The sequence below is a fragment of the Cyprinus carpio genome, chromosome B19 (assembly GCF_018340385.1).
Source record: "Cyprinus carpio isolate SPL01 chromosome B19, ASM1834038v1, whole genome shotgun sequence".
Classification (NCBI taxonomy): Eukaryota; Metazoa; Chordata; class Actinopteri; order Cypriniformes; family Cyprinidae; genus Cyprinus; species Cyprinus carpio.
The window spans coordinates 19,964,900-19,986,452 of record NC_056615.1 but is presented as its reverse complement, the minus strand read 5'-3'; the positions used below and the strand labels follow the sequence as shown (position 1 = coordinate 19,986,452).

At 35.5% G+C, this 21,553-nt stretch overlaps 1 protein-coding gene across 9 annotated transcripts in view; it reads right to left on the bottom strand.

The window, feature by feature from the left end:
- Nucleotides 1–477: 477 nt before the first annotated feature.
- The window catches only part of LOC109111245 (rho guanine nucleotide exchange factor 2-like), a 45,102-nt gene continuing 24,026 nt past the window's right edge, over nt 478–21,553 (bottom strand). For 2 of the 9 annotated variants that reach the window (XM_042745645.1, XM_042745650.1), the window contains 22 exons: nt 21,068–21,230; nt 14,875–14,942; nt 14,621–14,684; nt 14,317–14,446; nt 14,060–14,065; nt 13,696–13,805; nt 13,039–13,182; nt 12,197–12,447; nt 11,642–11,767; nt 10,010–10,127; nt 8,616–8,864; nt 8,388–8,464; nt 8,099–8,274; nt 7,420–7,487; nt 6,854–7,042; nt 5,903–6,001; nt 5,743–5,792; nt 5,250–5,291; nt 4,306–4,356; nt 3,886–4,197; nt 3,505–3,711; nt 478–1,831 (listed from right to left, as the gene is read on the bottom strand). In XM_042745645.1, the coding sequence (XP_042601579.1) occupies nt 1,709–1,831; nt 3,505–3,711; nt 3,886–4,197; nt 4,306–4,356; nt 5,250–5,291; nt 5,743–5,792; nt 5,903–6,001; nt 6,854–7,042; nt 7,420–7,487; nt 8,099–8,274; nt 8,388–8,464; nt 8,616–8,864; nt 10,010–10,127; nt 11,642–11,767; nt 12,197–12,447; nt 13,039–13,182; nt 13,696–13,805; nt 14,060–14,065; nt 14,317–14,446; nt 14,621–14,684; nt 14,875–14,942; nt 21,068–21,230 (2,823 nt within the window). In that variant the 3' untranslated portion in view covers nt 478–1,708. Of the gene's footprint in view, nt 1,832–2,349; nt 2,351–3,504; nt 3,712–3,885; nt 4,198–4,305; nt 4,357–5,249; nt 5,292–5,742; nt 5,793–5,902; nt 6,002–6,853; nt 7,043–7,419; nt 7,488–8,098; nt 8,275–8,387; nt 8,465–8,615; nt 8,865–10,009; nt 10,128–11,641; nt 11,768–12,196; nt 12,448–13,038; nt 13,183–13,695; nt 13,806–14,059; nt 14,066–14,316; nt 14,447–14,620; nt 14,685–14,874; nt 14,943–15,362; nt 15,512–21,067; nt 21,231–21,553 lie in introns of those variants that run through there. The other 7 variants (XM_042745646.1, XM_042745651.1, XM_042745648.1 and 4 more) reach the window with 6 other exon arrangements.

The following is a 21,553-nucleotide window of genomic DNA, read 5'->3' as shown; positions in this document are numbered from 1 at the left end:
AAATAAATTAGTTTTTAATCTCATTCATAATTTTTATCCGATTTGCTTATGCCTCACTGATGGTTAGTATTAGGGGTGGACCTTCAGGTCTAGTTTTTCTAAAAATCTTATGAGTCAAATCGTACTATACAAATTCACCACAAATTATCACAACATAAAATAGTTTTCTCATGAGATCAGACTGTAGTGAGAATGACCATTGAGGGACAATTCACCCAAACCTGTACGAATTTCTTCTGTTGAATGTAAAAACAAATACTTTTATTAAAAAATACTATGGAAGTCAATGGCTACCAGTAACTATTTGGTTAAAGAAATCTTAATTTGTGTTCATACAGATTTGGAACAACTTAAGGTTGAGTAAATGATGACAATTTTCACTTCTGGGTCAACCGTTCCTTTAATATTACTAATTTTTATCACACTTTTCACTTTGATTTGCTCACACACAAATGAAAGAGAACAAACCAATCCTTATGATGTTGTGTATCAACGCTTTTAATTCTTCAACAGTATTCTATATCCACTTCAGTATATCTGAAACACTGTATGAACACTTCAACAATGTTTCTGCCATTTATTTTCCATACAAACATTTTGATGTGTGACTTCGGTAAATCCTATGTTTCTTATAGATACTTCAAACATCATCCTACAATAATTTCTAAGACATTGCTTCCTGAAATGTTAAACTGACTAAAATAAAAGCATAATACATCTCAGCGATATTCAGCCAAGCGAATTTTGGCACACAGTCAAGTAACTGCAAAAGACATTCTTAAACAAAATTTAAACATAAGCAAACTGTAGTAAGACACATCAGATGGTGTCAATGTTACTGGCAGATTTTGGTGATCTGATCTATTTTAGTCAATAAATCTTATATTTACAAAATATTCCCCGTTAACACACTGTGGGCTGGGGAACCATTTACAATATCTTAATACTCAATCATAATAACCTTCCTGGGTTTATTAAGTTCTCTGCTATAGATGTAAATATATTTCCTGCAATATAATTCCTTCATAAAAAATCCCTCAAGTCTCTGAAAATAGTTTTTTCTGTTCTATAGCCAGCAGTTATGGTCCCAGTCTATTATGTTGGTATATTTCAAGTTATGGCTTCTTTCTAATTGCTTCGATATGCTCGAAAGACAATTTAACTTTCCATTTAAAATAAAGGAAAATAAATAAATGTAAAATAAAACACAAGAAAGAGAATTTTTTTTACAATGACCTCTCACAGAAAAGTTTCACGTGAAAAAAAAAACAAGCACTATTCTGGTTTTGCGTGCTCCAGCATGTGTAGAATTGGTACAAAGCATTGTGATGAGTTTTCACATACAGTACATCAATTTGACTGGTTTCTGCTGGATCAGTTATGTTTGGTTGATTCGGTTGATCTTAAGATTCTAAAAGAATGTTGCTTCTTAAAGAATCCCAAGACTGTTTCATGCTGCTATCAAGTGCAAAGTCTCATGATTTGCCTGACTCCATCTCCATCACGATGCTTCGGCATTTCCTTATTGGTCTGTGGATGTCAAAAGCCATATGATTGGATTCCAAGGAGAAGACATGTTGAATATTAACATGTCATAAACGGCCACACAGAAGCTGTAAGCAAAATTACTGGATACAACTAAATACTGTATGTATATAATGAAATGAATATTCATAAACTACGCAAGACTGCTCATGGAGTCTATAGTCTATAGTTCCATCAGACAACAGGCCAGTCTTGGGTTGAGAACTGAAAAAACATTAGCAGTGTGAGGCCTCACGGTCCCGAGGGTCTGCAGCGGATTCACTCTCTTCAGGAATGTCCTGCAGATCTGTAGAAGATGAAGAGAAAAAACAATTATGCACACACGCAATCATTAAAAAAGAAAATGAGCAAATGAAAACGTACACTACCGTTCAAAGGTTTAGGGTTAGTAATGTAAAAATTTAAAAAACTGCAAAAACAACACTATGCAATGTTTTTACTATTCTATTTAAATACATTTTAAAATCTAAACTTATTCCAAAGCTGAATTGTCAGATGGCATTACTCCAGTCTTCAGTGTCACAAGTTCTCTTAGAAATGATTCTAATAAGCTAATTTGCTGCTTAAGAAACATTTCTTATTATTTTCATTAATGCTAAAAACAGATGCTGCTATATATTTTTGTGAAAACTGATCATTTCAGGGTTCTTTAATGAGGACAGTAAACAAAACAGAATTTATTTGAAATCAAAATCATAATGTAATGTAATATAAATGTCTTTACTATCACTTTGGAACAATTTAATGCATCCTTGATGAATAAACATTTCAATTATTGTACAAAAAAATAATACTGTGAGAAACCCTTTCACATGCAGTGTGAGCACCTCAAAGGACTTTAAAACTCAAGCCTTCTGTATGTTTAAGTGTATGTACAAAAGGTATGTTCACTGTGAATGACACACTAAAGCTCTGAGTGCATTTACTGAGACGCTCAACCCCCATTCATTGCCTTTATCCACCTATAACACACATGCCTACAAATAATAGACTAAATTGAAAATGTATGTGTAAGGAGGTTCTTCTGTCTGACAGAGTTTTGTGTGTGTTTGACAGTAAGTGTACCTTTGTGTGTGTGTGTGTGTGTGGGTGAGTGTGGAAGGTTTAATGTGATAAATTCAATGTGTATGTGTGCTGCGCACATTGGTTGCATAATCGTGTGTAGGCTGCTGTTAGTGTTACAAAGGGCCAAAGTTTACAGCGTTCTAGGTGAAGCACATCTACGCAGACTGTCTGATAAATATGTAATCGTTTCATATAAAAAAAAAGAAACAAAATCAGAGGAACAAACTCCCTGGCAACCAGTTTCCTACATTGTGCTAATCTCTTGTATCTTTTCATCCCCCTCATATAATAATTTCAATATTTAATGTATAATTATTTACTGATTTATTTATTTATATATAAATAAATATAAATAAAAATATTTATTTATATATATATACACATTAATAAATTATTATATTAATATATATATATATATATATATATATATATATATATATATATATATATATATATATATATATATATATATATATATATATATAAATTTGTTAAAAATATATAAAATATGTATGTATATTCATATAATTATACATACATTCATATATGTATATATATATTCATATTATTATATATTATTTACCTATGAATACATACACACACAATTTTTATCTGTATATATGCATTTATATTTGTTATAAATTATCATTTTAAATTATATTATAAATATATTAAAATATTTATGTATGTACTTATATTCATATTATTATATATTTTATATTATTTAATTATGAATACATATAAATAATATATATATCTGTATATATGCATTTATTTTTGTTATGTATTACAATTTTATATTATATCTATTATAAATGTTTTATTTATTTATTTATTATATTTATATCTGTGTATATGTATTCATATTGGTTCTAATAATGTCATTCTACAGACCTCTGGACTTTCTGAACGGGGAGACACCCTCGAATCAACCTCGTCGTCATCATCATCATCACCATCATCATCATCATCATCAGATATCACATCCACTTCCACATCACTGCATTCCTGCAGGCCATCTGATTGGTCCATCGATTCCTGGCTAGCCAATGGGGTGTCAGTATTGGGGTCGGTATCGCTCTCTCTGCGAGTTGATGGGGCCTTGAAAAGAGGAAATGAGAAGCGAATGAGATTTGGGAGCTACAACATTGTAACTCTTGAATACTTTAGTATGTGTCATGTGGTGTTTGACAATCTTTGCTTCTGGGTTCAAAAATGAATTTTTAAATTCTCATTTAGCCTAAAAGCTTACTAAATACTATCAGATGAACTCACTTGTGAGCCTGCACTTCCAGCTGCATCCCCTAGAGCGGCGCTATTGGTCTTAAGATCCCTGAGCTGTTTCTCCAGCTGGGCTCTGGCTCTCTCGCTGTCCCTGAGTTTGCCCTCGGCTCCCCTGAGGCGTCCCAGCTCCTCCTGCAGCAGACTGTGTTGTCGTTGAAGCAGGGCCAGGTCTCCCAGAGAGCCAAAGTCATTCGCTCCATCCCGGGACAGGGAGCGCACCGTACGAACCCCTGCGGTGGCCGGAGAGACGGAGCTCTCTCGTAGGCAGAGCTCTAAGATGGAGTCCTGTCGTATCACCACACCCTAGGAGAGGATGAGTTTTTGGCCTCACTCACAGTTCATTTCGGATCCCGTTTGGACGTCAGTGTTTAGAAGAATATCTGACAAATGTATTTTGCAATGCACACATACCTGCAGAGTGTGTAACTGAGCACTGAGATTCACCAGCCTTTGTGACACCTCCTGAAACACAAAAGACATTTTGATTTGAATTAATTTAAATATATAAATACACATAAGCCTGGAAATTTGGGTGTCCTTGTAATATTGATAGGAGGCTAGTGATGCACAGTGTAGTGGAGGACAATATATATATATACACATTTTTGCATATAACTGGTAATCATTTCACTTAATCTTGGGTTATGGAACATGCTTTGCAATTGGTTTATATTTTAAAATAACTGTTGTCTATTTTGATGTATTTTAAAATATTTTTTATTTCCGTGATGGCAAAGCTTAATTTTTTTGCAGCCGTTACTCCAGTCTTTAGTGTCACATGATCCTTCAGAAATCATTTTAATATGCTGATTTGTTGCTCAAGAAACATTTATTATTAATAATAACAATGTTGAAAATAGTTGTGCAGCTCTGTTTAATATTCTTTGACAAAAGGATATTCATGAATAGAAAGGATTCAGGATTCATTGATGAATAGAGTTCAAAAGAACAGCATTTATTTGAAATAAAAAGCTTGTGTAACATTACAGACGTCTTTACTGTCACTTTGATCAACCTAATGCATCCTTGCTGAATGAAAGTTTTAATTTGATAATGACAGTATAGTTACTGATCCCAAACTTTTGAACTCCTAATTTGTCAGTAAATTAAAAGCAAAAGTTAACACATTTTTCACATTGTCTTTATGTATTACAAAATCCATATTCTAAGCTTTTAATTGCAAGCTATTGTGTAAGTGTGCTTTGTTTTTATTAATTTGCTTCTCACTCTAGTCAGTTTAAAGGATTCTAATGCAAAATGTTAAATAATCAGTTATCATTATCAGCCCATATGTATGCGCTGATATACACTCGGCACATCCCTACACAGCACACATTAAGCCTAAATGTCAGTACCTCACTTGGTGTCTTGTCGTCCATTTGATTCCCATTACCATCCTGTAGAGAATAGGGAAGTTTTTGCATTATTCACACAATCAAAATTCTGAACCAGCAGATTAATTCAAAAAGCTTTCATTTGTCAGCACACGCTGAAAAGCACTGTCTTGCTATGTGTCGATGAAAAGGGAGATGAAGCGCAGCTTTCAAGCACCAGTGGCGAGTCGTGATGGAGAGTTTTTGGTAGATACAGGTTGCTATGGAAACCTGCGAGTTTCAGATGGGCTCGGAAAATGACTAATTTTTTTTCAGCATTACATAAAAACTCAGCAATAGCAGTGAACCATCTTACTATATGCTATCTTATGTTATGTGAAATAACTATGTTATTAAGTGAATTATTATATTTTATGAAGCAGGCAATGCTGGATGTCAGAGAAGTGTGATAAAAAACTCACTAACATAGATATATAAGCATATTTTCTTACAAAACAATGTTAGTTTTGTGTACCTGAGTAGCTTGGTTCTCCTGAGAGCCATTGACTAATACCTCTTGTCCATCTAGAAGAATGGAGGAAGCACAATGGTCAGATAAAAAGGTATATTTGGCCAATCAGACACACTAAAAGCACATTCATTTACATACTGCGTGTTGTGTATTTGACACCTACTGATTACTAGCGCTCCAGTGTGGTTGTGATGGCCGTTGGAACTGCAGGGCAGAGGAACCTCAAAATTGGATCCTAATAACAGCTCTGTCAATCTGTCCACTGCAGACAGCGAGAAAAAGTACATCATGACATTTTACAAGATATCATTGAAGACTTAGCTAAAATGGTCTGTGAACTTTCCAAAAAAAAAAAAAAAAAAAAAAAAAAAAAAAGAAACTTTTTTGTTTAAATAAAAAGAAACAGAGATATACTGGCAGCAAGTATGAATTGTATTATATTTTAATATCTTTATTTTTGTTATCATATTTATATATTTTAAATTAATTTTAAGACATTTAATCTACACAAACTAAAAAAAAACCTAATTAATTTATTCAGAGGATGGGTCAATATTTTATATATTTAAAACATTATTAATTGCTACAATGCCCAAACCTCAATGCTTTTATACAGATATCTGAACATTTTTTCAGACCATAATTAAAATGTTAGAAATATATATATTTTAATATTTCCAAGATATTTAAGATTTTTAATCTCTATGAACTTATATAACTAAAAATACTGTCTGAAATATATTTGTACATGCTTCTGTTTTCACTACTGAAATCTGTCATTTATTTATTCAGATGCTGTGCCGATTCATTAATTGCTAAGATGCGGGATCTTCAAAGCTTTTATTTGAATATTTGAACTTTTTATAGTTGTGCTTTTCAAAAAAAAAATAAAAAATTAAATAAAACATAATACAAAAATCCCCTTATCGACTCACATGGCAAAAGCAGTCTTGGACTCTAACTTTCTTTTCTGTGGCCATGCACTGCTTACTCATAGTGTAAATACTTTAACCTATTAACATGGGCGGTGAAATAAATACACACTAGAAGGTAAAACCAACCTCAGGTGGAACGCCCTGCTTTGGCCCTGAATGTAACATCCTGTCTGTCTTACCCTCAGTTATGGCCTGTGTGAGCAGCTGTTCCCCGTGAGGCGCCTGAGGAGACTCGGCTCTGAACAGGTTTCTGGAACAGGACGGCAGCATGACCTCATAACCTCCCATGACCTCCGCCAAGTCAGAGAACAGGGTGACCCGCTCCTGAAGCAGCTCTAACACCTCCCTGTCCTTCTGCTGGATATCAGCTGAAACACAGAGCAGGAGGAACAAAGTTTGAATAAAACACCAACGTCAGCTTCTTTACACTCAAGACAGTGGCTTTGTTCCTCCTTCAAATTCTGTGTAAAGATGTCAAAACACATAAAAAATCTGTATGTGTCAAGACAACTTGTTTTTTTTTACTAGCTAGCTTGTTTGTTTTGAGAAAATATCTTGTGATAGGTAACAAACTGATCTGACAGATGGGTGAAAGAGCTCTTTTGAGCTTTTTAAAATGCTTCTTTTAATCCTTCAGTGCTTAACACACTGTAGTGATTCATCTTTTGAAAAACAATCTGAATGAAAACGTGTTTGTCCCAGTGTTGGGAGTGTGAATGTGAGTGCGTTAGTGTTTAAAGCCAACCTTTGAGTCTTCGCAGAAGGGCCTTGTCCTCTGTTTCTATCAGAGGGAATTCTTCTCTTGATGGACAGCTGTGTGACAAAACAATGAAGGTAAATGAGAATGGTATTAGCAAAAAAAATATAATATTTATTAATGATAATTATTAACTAACAATAACTAATAATAATATTTTTTTATAATTATATAAATCATATAATAGCACATCATTATTATTCTTATTAATATTAATATGAAGAATAAAATAACAACAATAACTACTATTAATAACTATTATTAAATGAATTATTATAATTCTAAATATTGATAACAATAATACTAGTACTTACTACTAAATAAATAAATACTGAATTTGACATTATTGCCTCTGTAATAGCACTCTTAATATTTTTTCAATGTAATATAAATAATAATTTTTCTATATTTTTGAGAAGGAGTCTTTTGCAAGCTGTCAAGTTTGTTTTAGCTGAGCTGTAATGTAAACAAAGGCTATTGGCAAGTCAAGCTTCCCACAGAACTGACATATCCCTTCGAAATGTCCTGATTCAAAAGAAAATACAAAGGAACAATACAGAAAAGTGCTTTCATGGGATTTTCCATTCAACTGCAAAAACAGAGATGCCTAAAAAGTCAAATGGCAGTTTTGAGGGCTGTGTGGACTGATGTATTTGCATGCATGTACCTGCTGATGGTTTGCTGTATGAGCCGTATCCAGGTGTTCCTGTCATCTTTAGATGCAGCGTAAAGCTCGTACATCTCTGGTGGGCTGGACTCACTGCTGATCAGGAACAAGCCTCGCTCCTGATTGGCTATGTCTCGGACCAAGAGACTCTGCAGTGAGACCACTGCAGATTTATCCTTCAGAGAGAATGAGAAGAAAAGAGAGTGTTATACAGATTTTTACAAACAAATTGCTTCACAGTATCACAGTTACATGGAAAAGTTAAATACTTAGTTGCAAAGTAACTTACAAAACTGGCAAAGATGAACCGTTGATCTTTCTCTTGCATGAATACTAGAATATCAGTCATCAGCATGACCTGGACATCTAGAACACAAAGAAAACGGGAAATTCTGTACATTAAAACACCCACAGCACATTACATGTCAGCTAATACAATAGCACGTGTGTCTCTCTCCCTCTCACACAGACACGTATCACATCACACTTCCTCATAAACAGCCACAGTCTTCACTACCTTTGAGACGAGAGCTGGGCGTTTTCCAGAGCAGCGTGCCTTCGTGTATCAGCTGCCTGCGGAGCAGTTCGGCCGGTCTGAACAGGGCTCCGGAGCGGAGTTTGGCCTCGGACCGCGGGTCGACCCTGGATCGGATCTCCTGCAGCCGCTGTGTCCTTTCAAGCTCCAACACCTGCTGGTCCACGGAACAGAGCAGCTCCCGTATACAAGACAGCGCCTGAGACAGACCCTCAGCTTCCTCTGGATTGTCTGCATTGTTACATACAATAGTCAGTCTAAACAGTCCATAACCAGAGGCATTTTATGACACATATGAATATAATATATATTTTTCATTAATTTTTTTTTTTAATATAATTATACACTGCCCGTCCAAAAAAAAAGTCACCACCTGGATTTAACTAAGCAAATATTTAAGATCCTCCCATTGGATAATTACTGCATGGATGATTATGTTATGTGCCCAAAGAATGAGGTCAGCTGACTACCTGAATATACTGAATGACCAGGTTATTCCATAATTTTTTCCTCCCTGATGGCACAGGCATATTCCAAGATGACAATGCCAGGATTCATCGGGCTCAAATTGTGAAAGAGTAGTTGCGAGTAGTGAGTAGTGAGCATGCAAAATCATTTTCACACATGGACTGGCCACCACAGAGTCCAGAGTCAGACCTTTACCCCAATGAGAATCTTTGGGATGTGTTGGAGAAGACTTTGCGTAGCGGTCCGACTCTCCCATCATCAATAAAAGATCCTGGCGAAAAATTTAATGCAACTCTGGACGGGAACAAATGTTGTGACATTGCAGAAGCTTATCGAAATGATGCCACGGCGAATACGTGTCATAATTAAAGCTAATGGCAGTCCAACTAAATATTAGAGTGTGTGACTTTTTTTTTTGCACAGGCAGTGTATATATACATATATTCTCTATCTGTTTTCTTTTTATTTATTATACAATTAACAAAAGCAAAAAAGGCCTCTAACACTAGCTTGCTCAATTCTTTTTCTATTCTATCTGTTTTCTTTTTATGTATTATATAAAAAAAAAAAACCTTGCTATGTTTACTGCATAAAGCTAACTGAGACTTGTTATAGCACTTGCATATCATTGTTCTTTTGTTGATTTTGATTGCTTCCATTGTCCTCATCTGTAAGTCGCTTTGGATAAAAGTGTCTACTGAATGGGAAAAAAAAAAAAAAAAAAAAAAAAAAAAATATATATATATATATATATATATATATATATATATATATATATATTTTTTTTATTTTTATTTTTTTAAAGGGACAATGAAAAGTTATAGACCATGGGAGGAAGGTCGGAGGTGAGCAGCTGTTTAAATACAGTCATTATTGACACTGGTGACATTTATATGCTTGTGTCTTACCTTTGGTGTTATCATAGATACGTTGCAACAGGACGGGGTATTTAGTGATGCGCTGAGTGACCAATAGGATGCACTCCTGGAACCCGTGACGACGCAGTAGAGGACCCCGACTCGCCCTCTGAGAGCAACAAAGACAATGATAAATGGACTGTTGATGGTTTCTGCCTCTGTGTGCTATATTTCTACACACACTGTCTCAAGTTGTGTCCAAAATCTACAGCAGCTGTTATGCCCGGTCAGCCAGATTTGTTTATGAAGGCACCTGCTCAGGAAACTGATTTTAGACAGATACCATAATGTCATGTCTAATGAGCTAGAACTAATTTATGTGAGCTTAAAGCTAACCAAGCAAATATTTAACGACTAAAATATTAATTTAGAAGTAGAATTCTGTAAATCTGTAACAATGTTTTGTAAAAATACTTGAAAACTTGGTAACACTTTATTTTATGGTGTCCTTGTTACATGTTACATGTACTTACTATTATAATAACAATAAATTATGCATAATTACATACAAGTAACCCTAAACCAAACCCTAATCCTAACCATAACCATACAGTAGTACATGTAGTTCATTAATATTACTCAGTACTTAAATGTATAATAACACTGTAACAAGGACACCCTAAAATAAAGTGTAACCGAAAACTTTTCAAGTGAACATCCATTTTTTATACTGTACATTCTAATGTTGTAATGCCTAAATTAACTCGTACCTTTTCATGCAAATTTACATTTATTTGTTATTATTTGATATTTAGACAATATTTTCATTTTAGCCAGTATTTTTTTTTTTTAATCTTGCCATGAAAATAGCCTTTGACGCTGACATGGTAAGAAAACAAATGTAAAAATAAATAAAGAAATACTATTAAAATTAATAATGTTATTACTTTATAAAATTATTTAATAGTATCAGACAAAATTTTACTAACATTTTTAGTAATATATAATAACTATATAAATAATATAGTAATATTTAATAAATATATAAATAATATAGCAATATACAATATAGTATACATTTTAATTTTGGTCAGAATCTTTTAAAGTAATTTTGTTTTGCCATGAAAATAGCCGTTTATGCTGAAATCATTTACCAATATCGGAGAGAAGTTAATCATATTAGGCACTGCTGGTGTATCCCTAAATTATTAATATTTATATAAATATTTAAAACTTGCCTATTCGTCTTTATTAAATAGGAAAGCAAAGATTTTGAAAAGGAAGTGCACACACAACCCTGGGTCACCTTCCACACCACAGCTCTGACATTATTTAACTTTTTAAATAAAAGGAGTGCATTCAATAGCATATGTGTTTTGCTTTGGTATCAATAATCGTGACATTTCACTGGTTTTGTTATCATGACAGCCCCATACTAAGCTATTAGAACTAAAATAATGCACAAGAGCCAAACACGATCATGATACCTGGAAATCTGATGATTCACACATCTATAAGAGTTTGCAGGCATTTAATCCATTAATGCACCCGCCCACCATCATTCATCACTCAGTACCACTCTGTCCTCCCACTAGCAACACACAAGACAACACCTGACCCGGTTATGCAAACACAAAGCGCACTCGGACTGCAAACACCCTCGTCGGTCTCTCTTGTTCTTACCCGTATAAAGAGCTGCAGTCTCTTGTCTCTGGCCAGCAGCTCTTTGTAGAGTTTGACGGCCTTCATATGACGACTGCAGAACTCAGAATACACCTTCAGCATCTCATCAGCGCACTGACCTGAGAACTGAAGTACACACAAAGACAGTGCACTGTGAACATTTTGCTCCTTGAAACCTGAGAGCTTTCAGCCTCCCACTCTCATTCACTCGGAGAGAATGACGTTTCAATTTCCATTTGTCACTTTTTCTTTCTTTTTGACTTTTCACTGCCTCTACATCATGACATTATGCTTTTCTCATTCAAAACCATGTATTTGCAATGAGATATGTTTAAAGTAAAGTGTTTCAAAAACAGACCCATTCCAATTTGTTTCATGACTAACTGTTTATTTTTTTTATTGATTCATTTAACTGAAAGCTCTAATTTATATGACACATTTTAAACTGGCAATTAAAACAGACACATTCATCCAAAATCACTTAAGGCAGGCCAAATGTAACCAAATGCATTTATTCCCTGTTCCGCCCACCTAAACTAACAATCGCACTCCTACCTGCTGTATTAGCAAATCGCTGATCTGAGTGATGGTGAAATTGTATGTGCTGTCAGGTTGCAGGCTTTGAGTGCGCCGTGTGAGGAGCTGTGTGAGGAAGTGCGTGTGAAGCATCAACAGGCGCTCCAGGCAGGGGAACAGCGCATGCACGACCCCCGGCTCCAGCTGCACCTCCTCCAGCATACCCCGTCTGAACACACCATCCATGATCCGCAGCGTCCGGACGTGATGGAGCTCTGTCTGGATCAGCTCTGAAATGACATCAGAGAGGTTGTTAACATTTAATGGGCCTTTGTTGGACATGTGGCTGAAATAAATGGACAACTTATTAAATTTGATGTGAAGAAAAACAAGGTAGTGAGGCGTAGAAGTACAGTTCATTCCATCTGTTGTACCTTGGTGTTGACTGTTCAGCCAACAAAACACTGTGCATGATCATTTCTTTCATTTTTATATTTAGATGTTTTTTCAGTCATCTAAAACTCTATTAAAGTTTCACATATCACAAATATCTGCAATATAATATTTGTGATGCATAAATTGAAAGTTTTTTTGTGCTTAATTTTTTTTCCCAACAAATTAGTATAGAATTTTAATATAGGCCATTTATTGGTTATTTTATCAAATTTTAATATATTTTAATATAAGACATTAAAAGCATACAGACATATATCCCTCGGTGCCTCGTTTTCATTCTTAAAAAAATAAATACAGTGTCTGGACAGGCATTACTGTTTATATGAGAGCAATTAATAGCATCTTTATCAGGTTTCAGAGTCAACGGCCCATTTAAAGTCATAAACTTGCTTTGATTTTAGACTTAGATCTTTGTTTTTTCTAACCGTAGATGACGTCCTGTCTCTTGATAACATCTTTACGGTGGGTCTGCAAGTAGGTGGAATCTACCGCCATGCTCCAGGAATCTGCTTCAAATTCCCGGCCTTCAAACTCCAGATCATCCAGCAGAGAGGTGAAGTAGCCCTCTCCTAAAAGCAAGAGAAAGAAGAAAAATAACCATTTCTGTATTATAACTTCAGTTTTAAGGCAAACAGGATGGTCAGACATGAAATCTGTGAACTGAACAGCAGCCAACCACACCAATCAAAAACGTAGCTCTTATTTCCCTAAACATATAGGAAATATATATTTTTTTATTCTTTATAAGACACATCACCATTCAAAAGTCTGTGGCCAGTAAGATTTAATGTTTAATATTTTTCAACAATGTCTCTTATGTTCACCAAAACTTATTTATTTAGATCAAAAATATAGTAAAAATTGTGAATATTGTGAACTGTTATTATCATTTTAAAATAAAATTTTTCTGTTTTAATATAGAAAACTTTTACATTTATTACAATACAATATGTCATTTCTTCCTAAATTTTCAGCAGCTATTACTCGGTCTTCAGTGTCACATGATCCTTCGGAAACTATTCTAATATGCTGATTTGATAACATTTCTTATTATTAATGTTGGAAACAGTTGTGGTGCTTACCCTCATCATTGAGTGACTCCATGGACATGGTTCTGCTCCTGAAGTTGAGTGAGTCTGTGGATTGAGATAAGATCCTGCGCAGCCCCAGAGGAGAGTCATCATTCAGAGTCCTACACGCACATGCACACACACAAGGACCATGTGCATGCATACACACAGATGTATACATATGCATGCAATCACATGCAAAAGACAAAAAAAGCAAAACAAAAAAAAACAACAAAATGAGAGGCAGGCATCATAATCACCACAGGAACAACAAAAAAAAAATACACATAACAAATTTAAAATAAAAATATATTAAATTAATTCAAATAAAGTGAACATAATGACTAATATATAACATTCAAACAAAGCTGCTTACATTAAACTAAAACAGCCACAGCCACAAACACACACACACACAAAAAGATAAAAAAAATACACAGTGATGAGAATGGTCTCTCTGTACATAAATATACATACTATCTATACATACATCACCACACAAGATTAATGTGTTATTAATTGCATTTTTTACAGTATTTATAAACTAGGAACTTGTTCATTTAGTGATGTGATTGTATAGCCCACAGATAAGAGCCCCATTTTATGCACCTGTCTGTCATTTCTGTTACTCACCCTGCAATGTTATTGGTGGAGACGCTCTTGGAAAGTAAGAGAGAAGACCGCCCACGACGGGACCCGAGTAGTGACTGGCGAAGACTGTCTGATGGGTAGATGGCAGAGTTTGGCCGTTCCTTTAAATGGGCTTCAGAGAGGCAGAACAAAGAGAGCAATGTCATGTTTAGACCTGGTATTGCTCAGTTTTGGTCAATCATATTCACATAATCTTCTCAATGATATCTAATCACAGTCGGTCACAGGAAACACATCACCTGTGTACCAGATGTAAACAGTGCACTTGGTTCCATCACATCCTCACCTTTATTCCTCAGAGTCACGTTCTGATAGGCCGAATTGTTCCTCACCAGCGCCATTTTCTGTTGCTATTGTGACACACATACAGAGAGGTCAAATTTATGACATACCTAGACTAAATCTTTTTAATAAACCATCTGAAGAAAACTGACCCAATTTTGATTAATTTCTTCTACATCATACCATCAATCAAAGCCAGTGTCTGCATGACTATGATCCAAGTAAACCATGTGACAAGTGTGTGCACTAATATCCAACCTTTTGTTTCATTTTGATACAGTTTGGTAGCGTGTCCCTGCAGCGGTTGTGGATGGTGACGTTACAGGCTGAAAAAACAAACAAAAAAAAAAAACACTTATTTTATCTCATCATCAGACAGTATAAGCGTCATACAATCGCATGTACACACAAATGTGATTAATGATGATTGTGATCTTTTCATAGTCACATAAGTTTCATTTTGACTTCTGGTTTGTCCAAGTTGGTCATTAGTTGGTTCCACTATGTTCCAAAAACAATCCTGACTATGTTAGACTGATAAGTAGCTGGTTTATTGTCAGTCTGAGATGATCTATGAGCTTAAACCAGCTAGAAACCAACCACAGAGTTTTCAAACAAAGCTAGCGGCTTACAATGGATTTTCCAGCAAGGAAATACAAAAAATAAAATAAATCCCTCTAATCCATACTCTGATCTCCCCTTCAATATTACAGCAAATAATCAAGGAAATCTCAGATGTACCATACCCAGTTTTTGCCTCTCTTTCTCTCCCTCTTGACTCTTGTCCATGTCTGCGTTAAAATGTTTGTTCTAGATCTTCTTTACAGCATGCTACTAGTCACTGAACATTTTCTCTGGTTACAGCGTATTGCTTTTGTCTCTGAACCCCTATTGTTTCAGAACGGCTTTGCTTCCTGTTTTGAGGGTGGCTGGGAAGGAAGAGGGACGGGGGCTCCGGCGGGGTTTCCCTGGCCAGAATGCCCCCACAACACACACCTACATGAGTCAAAATAATCACCCAAGGAGCAGCAGAGCACCTCAGAGATGCAGCTCTGTAGAGGAACATTTTATTTAAAAAATACATAAATTACAGTAGAAATGTCCGTTTTAAGATGTCCATTTTTGAAACTGATTGCAAATGTGGTGTCTTGGCAAAGCCAAACACAGACAAAATCGAGATCTAAGAAGCAGCTTTCAGTTTGCTCTTTATTAAATCTTATTGCTCTCAAGGAGAATTAAAGATAGTTAATTTTGCTATATTTGTCATTCAAAATTTGGGGGTTGGTAAGATTTTTAGATGTTTTTACAAAAAATCTCATCAAGGCTGCAATTATTTTATTAAAAATACAGTAAAAACAGTAATAAGTGTTTTCTATTTGAATATATTTTAAAATGTAATTTATGCCTGTGGTACAATGCTTTAATTTTTCCATTATTACAGTCTTCACTGACACATGATCCTTCAGAAATCGTTCTTATATGCTGATCTGGTGCTAAAGTAACAATTCCTATTATTATCATCAATGTTATTATTAAACAGATGTTCTGCTTAATATTTTTGTGGAAGTAGTTATACATTTGTTTCGGAATTCTTGATGTATAGAAAGAAAATACTCGTCACATTCTAAAGGTCTGTCACTTTGGCTTGATTGAATGAATGCTTGCTGAAAAAAAGTATCAATTTCATTAAAGTTTTATTGACCCCAAATCTCTGAACGATAGTCTATATGTTAGTGTGTGTGTATACAGTATATGTATATATTTTATATTCTCACACACACTTTAGCTGACAGACTGTTCATAATATAAAATTCATGCCAATGCTACAGCCTTACGTATGCACACAGATGTCTTTTGCAGTTGAACTGTGACTCACTTTAGCAGAGTTTTGTTACAAGAGGGCGTATCAAGCTAAAAATATAATAAAACACACAGCGGCTCCTGTGTTCTGTTCCATTCCGCTGCGCTTCGTCCAGCTGTTTCTGATCGCAATAACATTTCTGATGAAACGCCCCTAACATGTGCATCTGATCAAGGTGAAACCAGCCCTTTATCCAGTGCTTCCTTAAAACGATTACTCTGCAAGTCATTCAGGCAACCCACTAAGCTCATTTTAAATTATTCCCTTTATCTTTTCAACTACGAAACATTAAATAAAACAGCATCTTTATGCATAGCCTATACATTTATCTAATTCACTTTAAGACCTAATGTAAATTTGATCCCACTCAAAGGTGTTCGGTTCAAATGGCCTTTGTTCTCTCTCTTGCTGTGTACAGAGGAACAAACTACATGTTCCAACACCCACACAAGCTCTCAGTCAGTGCAATCAATACCCAGACCAGAGCAGCCGAGCACAGAGCAGCTCATCAGTGAGCGGCTCATACTGTCTGGTCTTGAAATCTGATCACGATGACAAAATAAGGAAGAAGCTAAAAACAATAGTAAAACAGAGAACAAGAAATGAGAGATGAGCAGAACAAAACAGGAAAGGGTGTGAGAGTACACCAGCATTTATATGTAAATGTGCTGATAAGATTCGTTCAGGTTTAATGCACGTTAAGTTGTATTGACAGCATTTGTAGCATAATAATTTTATCTCATTCCTCAAACTTTAAAAAACAGCTAAACTTATAGTTACAGTAAAACACAACCGATTTAAATGGTAAAATACACAGTTCTTGGATAGTATAACAACAAGACTTAAACATTATACGTATTAAGATAAGACTAGTGTGATAAATCACTACTATCCCTTACTGTGCTCTTCCATGACAACAAAAAGTCAAGAAATTTTAAATAAAAGGAGAAAAGGAGAAAATTTAAACACTGGAAGCATGTGACAAATAACCATGAGTTCATCCACCTTGAATTGAAACTCAAAAATGAACACAAAAATAACAAGTTAGACAACTTTACAGCTAAAGTAACGTTTGGCTGCTGTTAATCCCTTGAAGTGTTTGCTCTTATTGTAAATGCCTAGCTGGAACCATGACTTTATAAAAAACTGAAAATTGTCTAATCAACATTATGCCACAAATGTATCCCTTAAGAATGAGAAGAATAGATATTAATGTCTGTAAAATGTTATTTACATTCATTATATCATGTAGGCATATATGATGCACACACACACACACACACATATATATTACATTGTATGAGTGAATGTAGTGAAATGTGTGAAAACGCCTGCCATGAAGAAACTACCCAGACCTCTAACTTCAAGATGTGTGTGTGTGTGTGTGTCTGTGTGTGTCTTGGCATGCTGTGGTAGGCCAGCCACTAAAAATATTCCACATACTCTCCACCACATAATAAGACTCTAGACAGCATTTCAGTGCTGCAACACATAGATGTAATGTGAAAGAGGCAATGGGCAGACAGGTGTGGCTTGTAAGTAATAAAGAGGCTTATGTTCGTCTCAAGCTTGAAGTCCTGGAGACAATCATGGAAAGAAAGCGGGGGAGTTGGGATGGGGGAAGAAAGCCGGAAAAATCATCGGAAGGAGTGAGGTAAGCGGCTGTTTTTATAGCCTCTGCGTTGTGATTGGCAGGATCGCAAACAAGCTCCTCCTAGGGTTTCTTCAGGAGCATTTATTCTCAGGGTTTTCATCAACAGAGGATGTAAGCAAACATTAATCAAGAATGGTAATGCTATTATAATTATAATCGTTAGTGTCCAATCACAATTATACTACTGCTCATACTTAAGCGTGTGTTCAGATCCATAACCGTAAGTATTAAACATCAGCACAAAGCTAAATACATATTTAAAAGATAGTCCTAAAGAGGATGAAGGAGGATAAACGTTTTTTATTATTATTTATGAAACAACCCTGTAAGTTTACCTTATATAGAGTGGTCTTTGTAATACACTGCAAAACAACACCACTGGTTTCTACACTGACAACCTCCGTAACCTTAAGAGTGATCTAAGAAATACCGGTATGTAACATATTTGAAGTGAATCTCAATAGAGCGGAATCATGACGAATGTCAATGAATCAGACATAGTACTACATATGGCCCAAATCAGAATCGAAGGCTACATTCACACTACAGGCAAATGTGGCCCAAATCTGATTTTTTTGCTTATATGTGACTCAGATCTGTTTTTGTCATAACTGTGTGAATAGAACAAACCACATGGATTCTGATCTTTTCAATTTTAATTTGATGTTGAATACCACTTCCATATGTGGTACTAATCCAGTACAGGTCAGCTGTTTTGCAATGCGACCACAGTGTGAACAATCACGTCGGAATTCATGCGAAGTTTACGTCACTCTAGATCGACATTCGTTATAATTTGTGGGATGTTTTTCAACTTTGAGGCTTGATGTGACACCACTAACACAATATTTACCCCCCGAACATGATTGGGTTAGTTTTGAACTAGTATTGAGAAGCAATTCTGAGAAGCAAAAAAGTAAATAATCGGATCTAAGCAAAAATCAGAATTGAGCACTAAGTCTCGTAGTGTGAACATAGCCAAAAAGACCAGGGCCTGTATTCATGAAAAATCATAGTGCTAAGAGTTGTGGGTGTTTCCTCTTAAAATTAAAGAAAAGATCCTAGTACAGAAAAAAGTAACTCAGAAAGCATCTTAACCCTTAAAAGAGGTCTTTAGGTCCAAAATTGTTAGGAGTATGGATGAGGACTTTTCAGAGTTTCTTTAGCAGTGGAGAAAATGGACGAAACATGAAGAGGGAAAAGAAATGTGTTGCACAATGCATGACAGTGAGTTAACAAGTCACTACACATTAGATCGTGCAGGGATCAAGTTAGATCGATCTTATCAGAGACACGCTAACATCTCAGACACCGCACTAAATGCCATAGCGCCAGAAACGGAAGTAAATCACTACATTAGCTACATTAACATATTTGCCAACTGGAAAAATACAACTATGCAGCAGTGATGATTTGGGTCTGTCACAACCTTCTATAAGCAAAGTGATCATACAAAGAATTACAGTTGCTGTTCATTTGCTATAAAATATGTAAGTATGACAGCATGGTAAATAAAAAATAAGAATATATATATATATATATATATATATATATATATATATATATATATATATATATAATGTGTGTGTGTGTGTGTGAGAGAGAGAGAGTACGGTAAAACAGGAAAAATTATGCCTGTAGTTTCAAAGTGAAGGCTTATAATAGACCCTAAAACTGCTCTTTTACTTCCTTCTTAGACAATCAACCAATCACAGTCTTCAAGAGACTGCGTCATAGCTAGGAACAGGGTCAGCCCCGTCTCCTCACTAAGATAAATGTTTTTGTCTTTTTCTCACTCAGAGAAGCTCTCAGATTGGTCCTGAATCATTTTAAAGGCTAAGACTCCTAGTTAGAAATTTTTAAGCTAAATTAGGAGCTCTCTGAGAGGATTCTTAGAATCTTTAGGAATAAGGGCCCTGGTTCCACATGGTTTGTGCTGTTCACAGAGTCATGAAACTAAATGATTTGAATCACATACGGTATGAGCAAAAAATTGGATTTGGGCCACATTTTCATGAGAAAAAAAAATCAGATGAGGGTAAGAAAATAGAATATCCTTTAGACTCAGGAATCAGCTTTTTAGACTACCAGGCATTTCAACACCCTAGCAACCACATAAGAACATGCAAAAACCATTCAGGACACCCTAGCAAGTACAAAGCAACATGGTAAAACTGCCCAGAACACCTTAGTAAAGGCATGGCAACAAACATCCACAACATCCTATCATCACTGATGAACAAACACCAGCTTTTAATTTGTAGTGTTTTAGTGATAAAATGAGAGAGAGAGAGAAAAAAACCTCCCATAGAATTGTGTTGAAGGGATAACAAAAACCATGATATCATAGAGACCTGGGGACTGACTGCTTAGGGTATGTTTACATGACAGCGACTGTATTAAAAAGGTAGTGTTTTTCCTTTTTTTTTGCAATGTTTTTCATACAGATGACAACATAGCCCTCATTGACATCACCAATTTCACAAATTCACGTTTTTGTAGTTTACACAGAGATGATAATAGTATTATTTTCAAAATCTCTCACTTTTTTTTTATTTATTTATTGGCGTTTTTGCATTTATTTTGATAGGGCAGTTGAGTAGCGACAGGAAGTGATGTGGGAGATAGAGGGGATGGGATCGGGAAAGGTCCACGAGCCGGGAATCCAACTCGGGATGTAGTAGCGTTCAGACCCCCAAAACGCAAAAGTCGTGTAAACGAACAGCCAAAATGTATAAAACATTTTCCATTTTTAGTTGAAAATGGTGTCGTGTAAATGCTCCCTAGACTGGCAAAAGCCTAGCAACTACTCAACTTCAATCCATTATTTGCTTAAATAAACTTGGTAGACAGGATTACTGGTGCACTTTGTGGGTTTTGAGTGTGATGTATTATGTGTGTGTGTGTGTGTGTGTGTGTGTGTGTGTTTGACTCACTCGGGCAGCTGAGGGCCTCCTTAGCAGTGATGCTCTTGTTGCAGGCCGAGCAAAGCGTGGTTCCAGACACGGTGAGAGAGTTGAAGAGGTGGCCATTACTGTAGCGTGCCTCTCGATCTCTGGCTTCTCTCTCCCGCTCCCTCATGCGCTCCTTCTCTTTATTCTAATCGAAAACACAAAAACTTTGAATAAATCAATCACGATTGACATCATCATATATGCATATATTTAAAATATCTCCACCAGAGTAAAATTAGCATAGTATCATTGTACAAAATACAAACAAACAAACAAACTTTGAGCTGGTCAAAGAACAATCGCCACTCACACAAACAGACAATGATGATACTATTGTAGCTCAGTTTCTATTGCGCAACCGATTCATCTGCCGAACTGGTACAAGCTGAGTTCACAAACAGGGAAACAACCAATTCAAAAGAGAACTTGCAACACCGTTTCGGAAGAACACATACTTCCAACAATGGC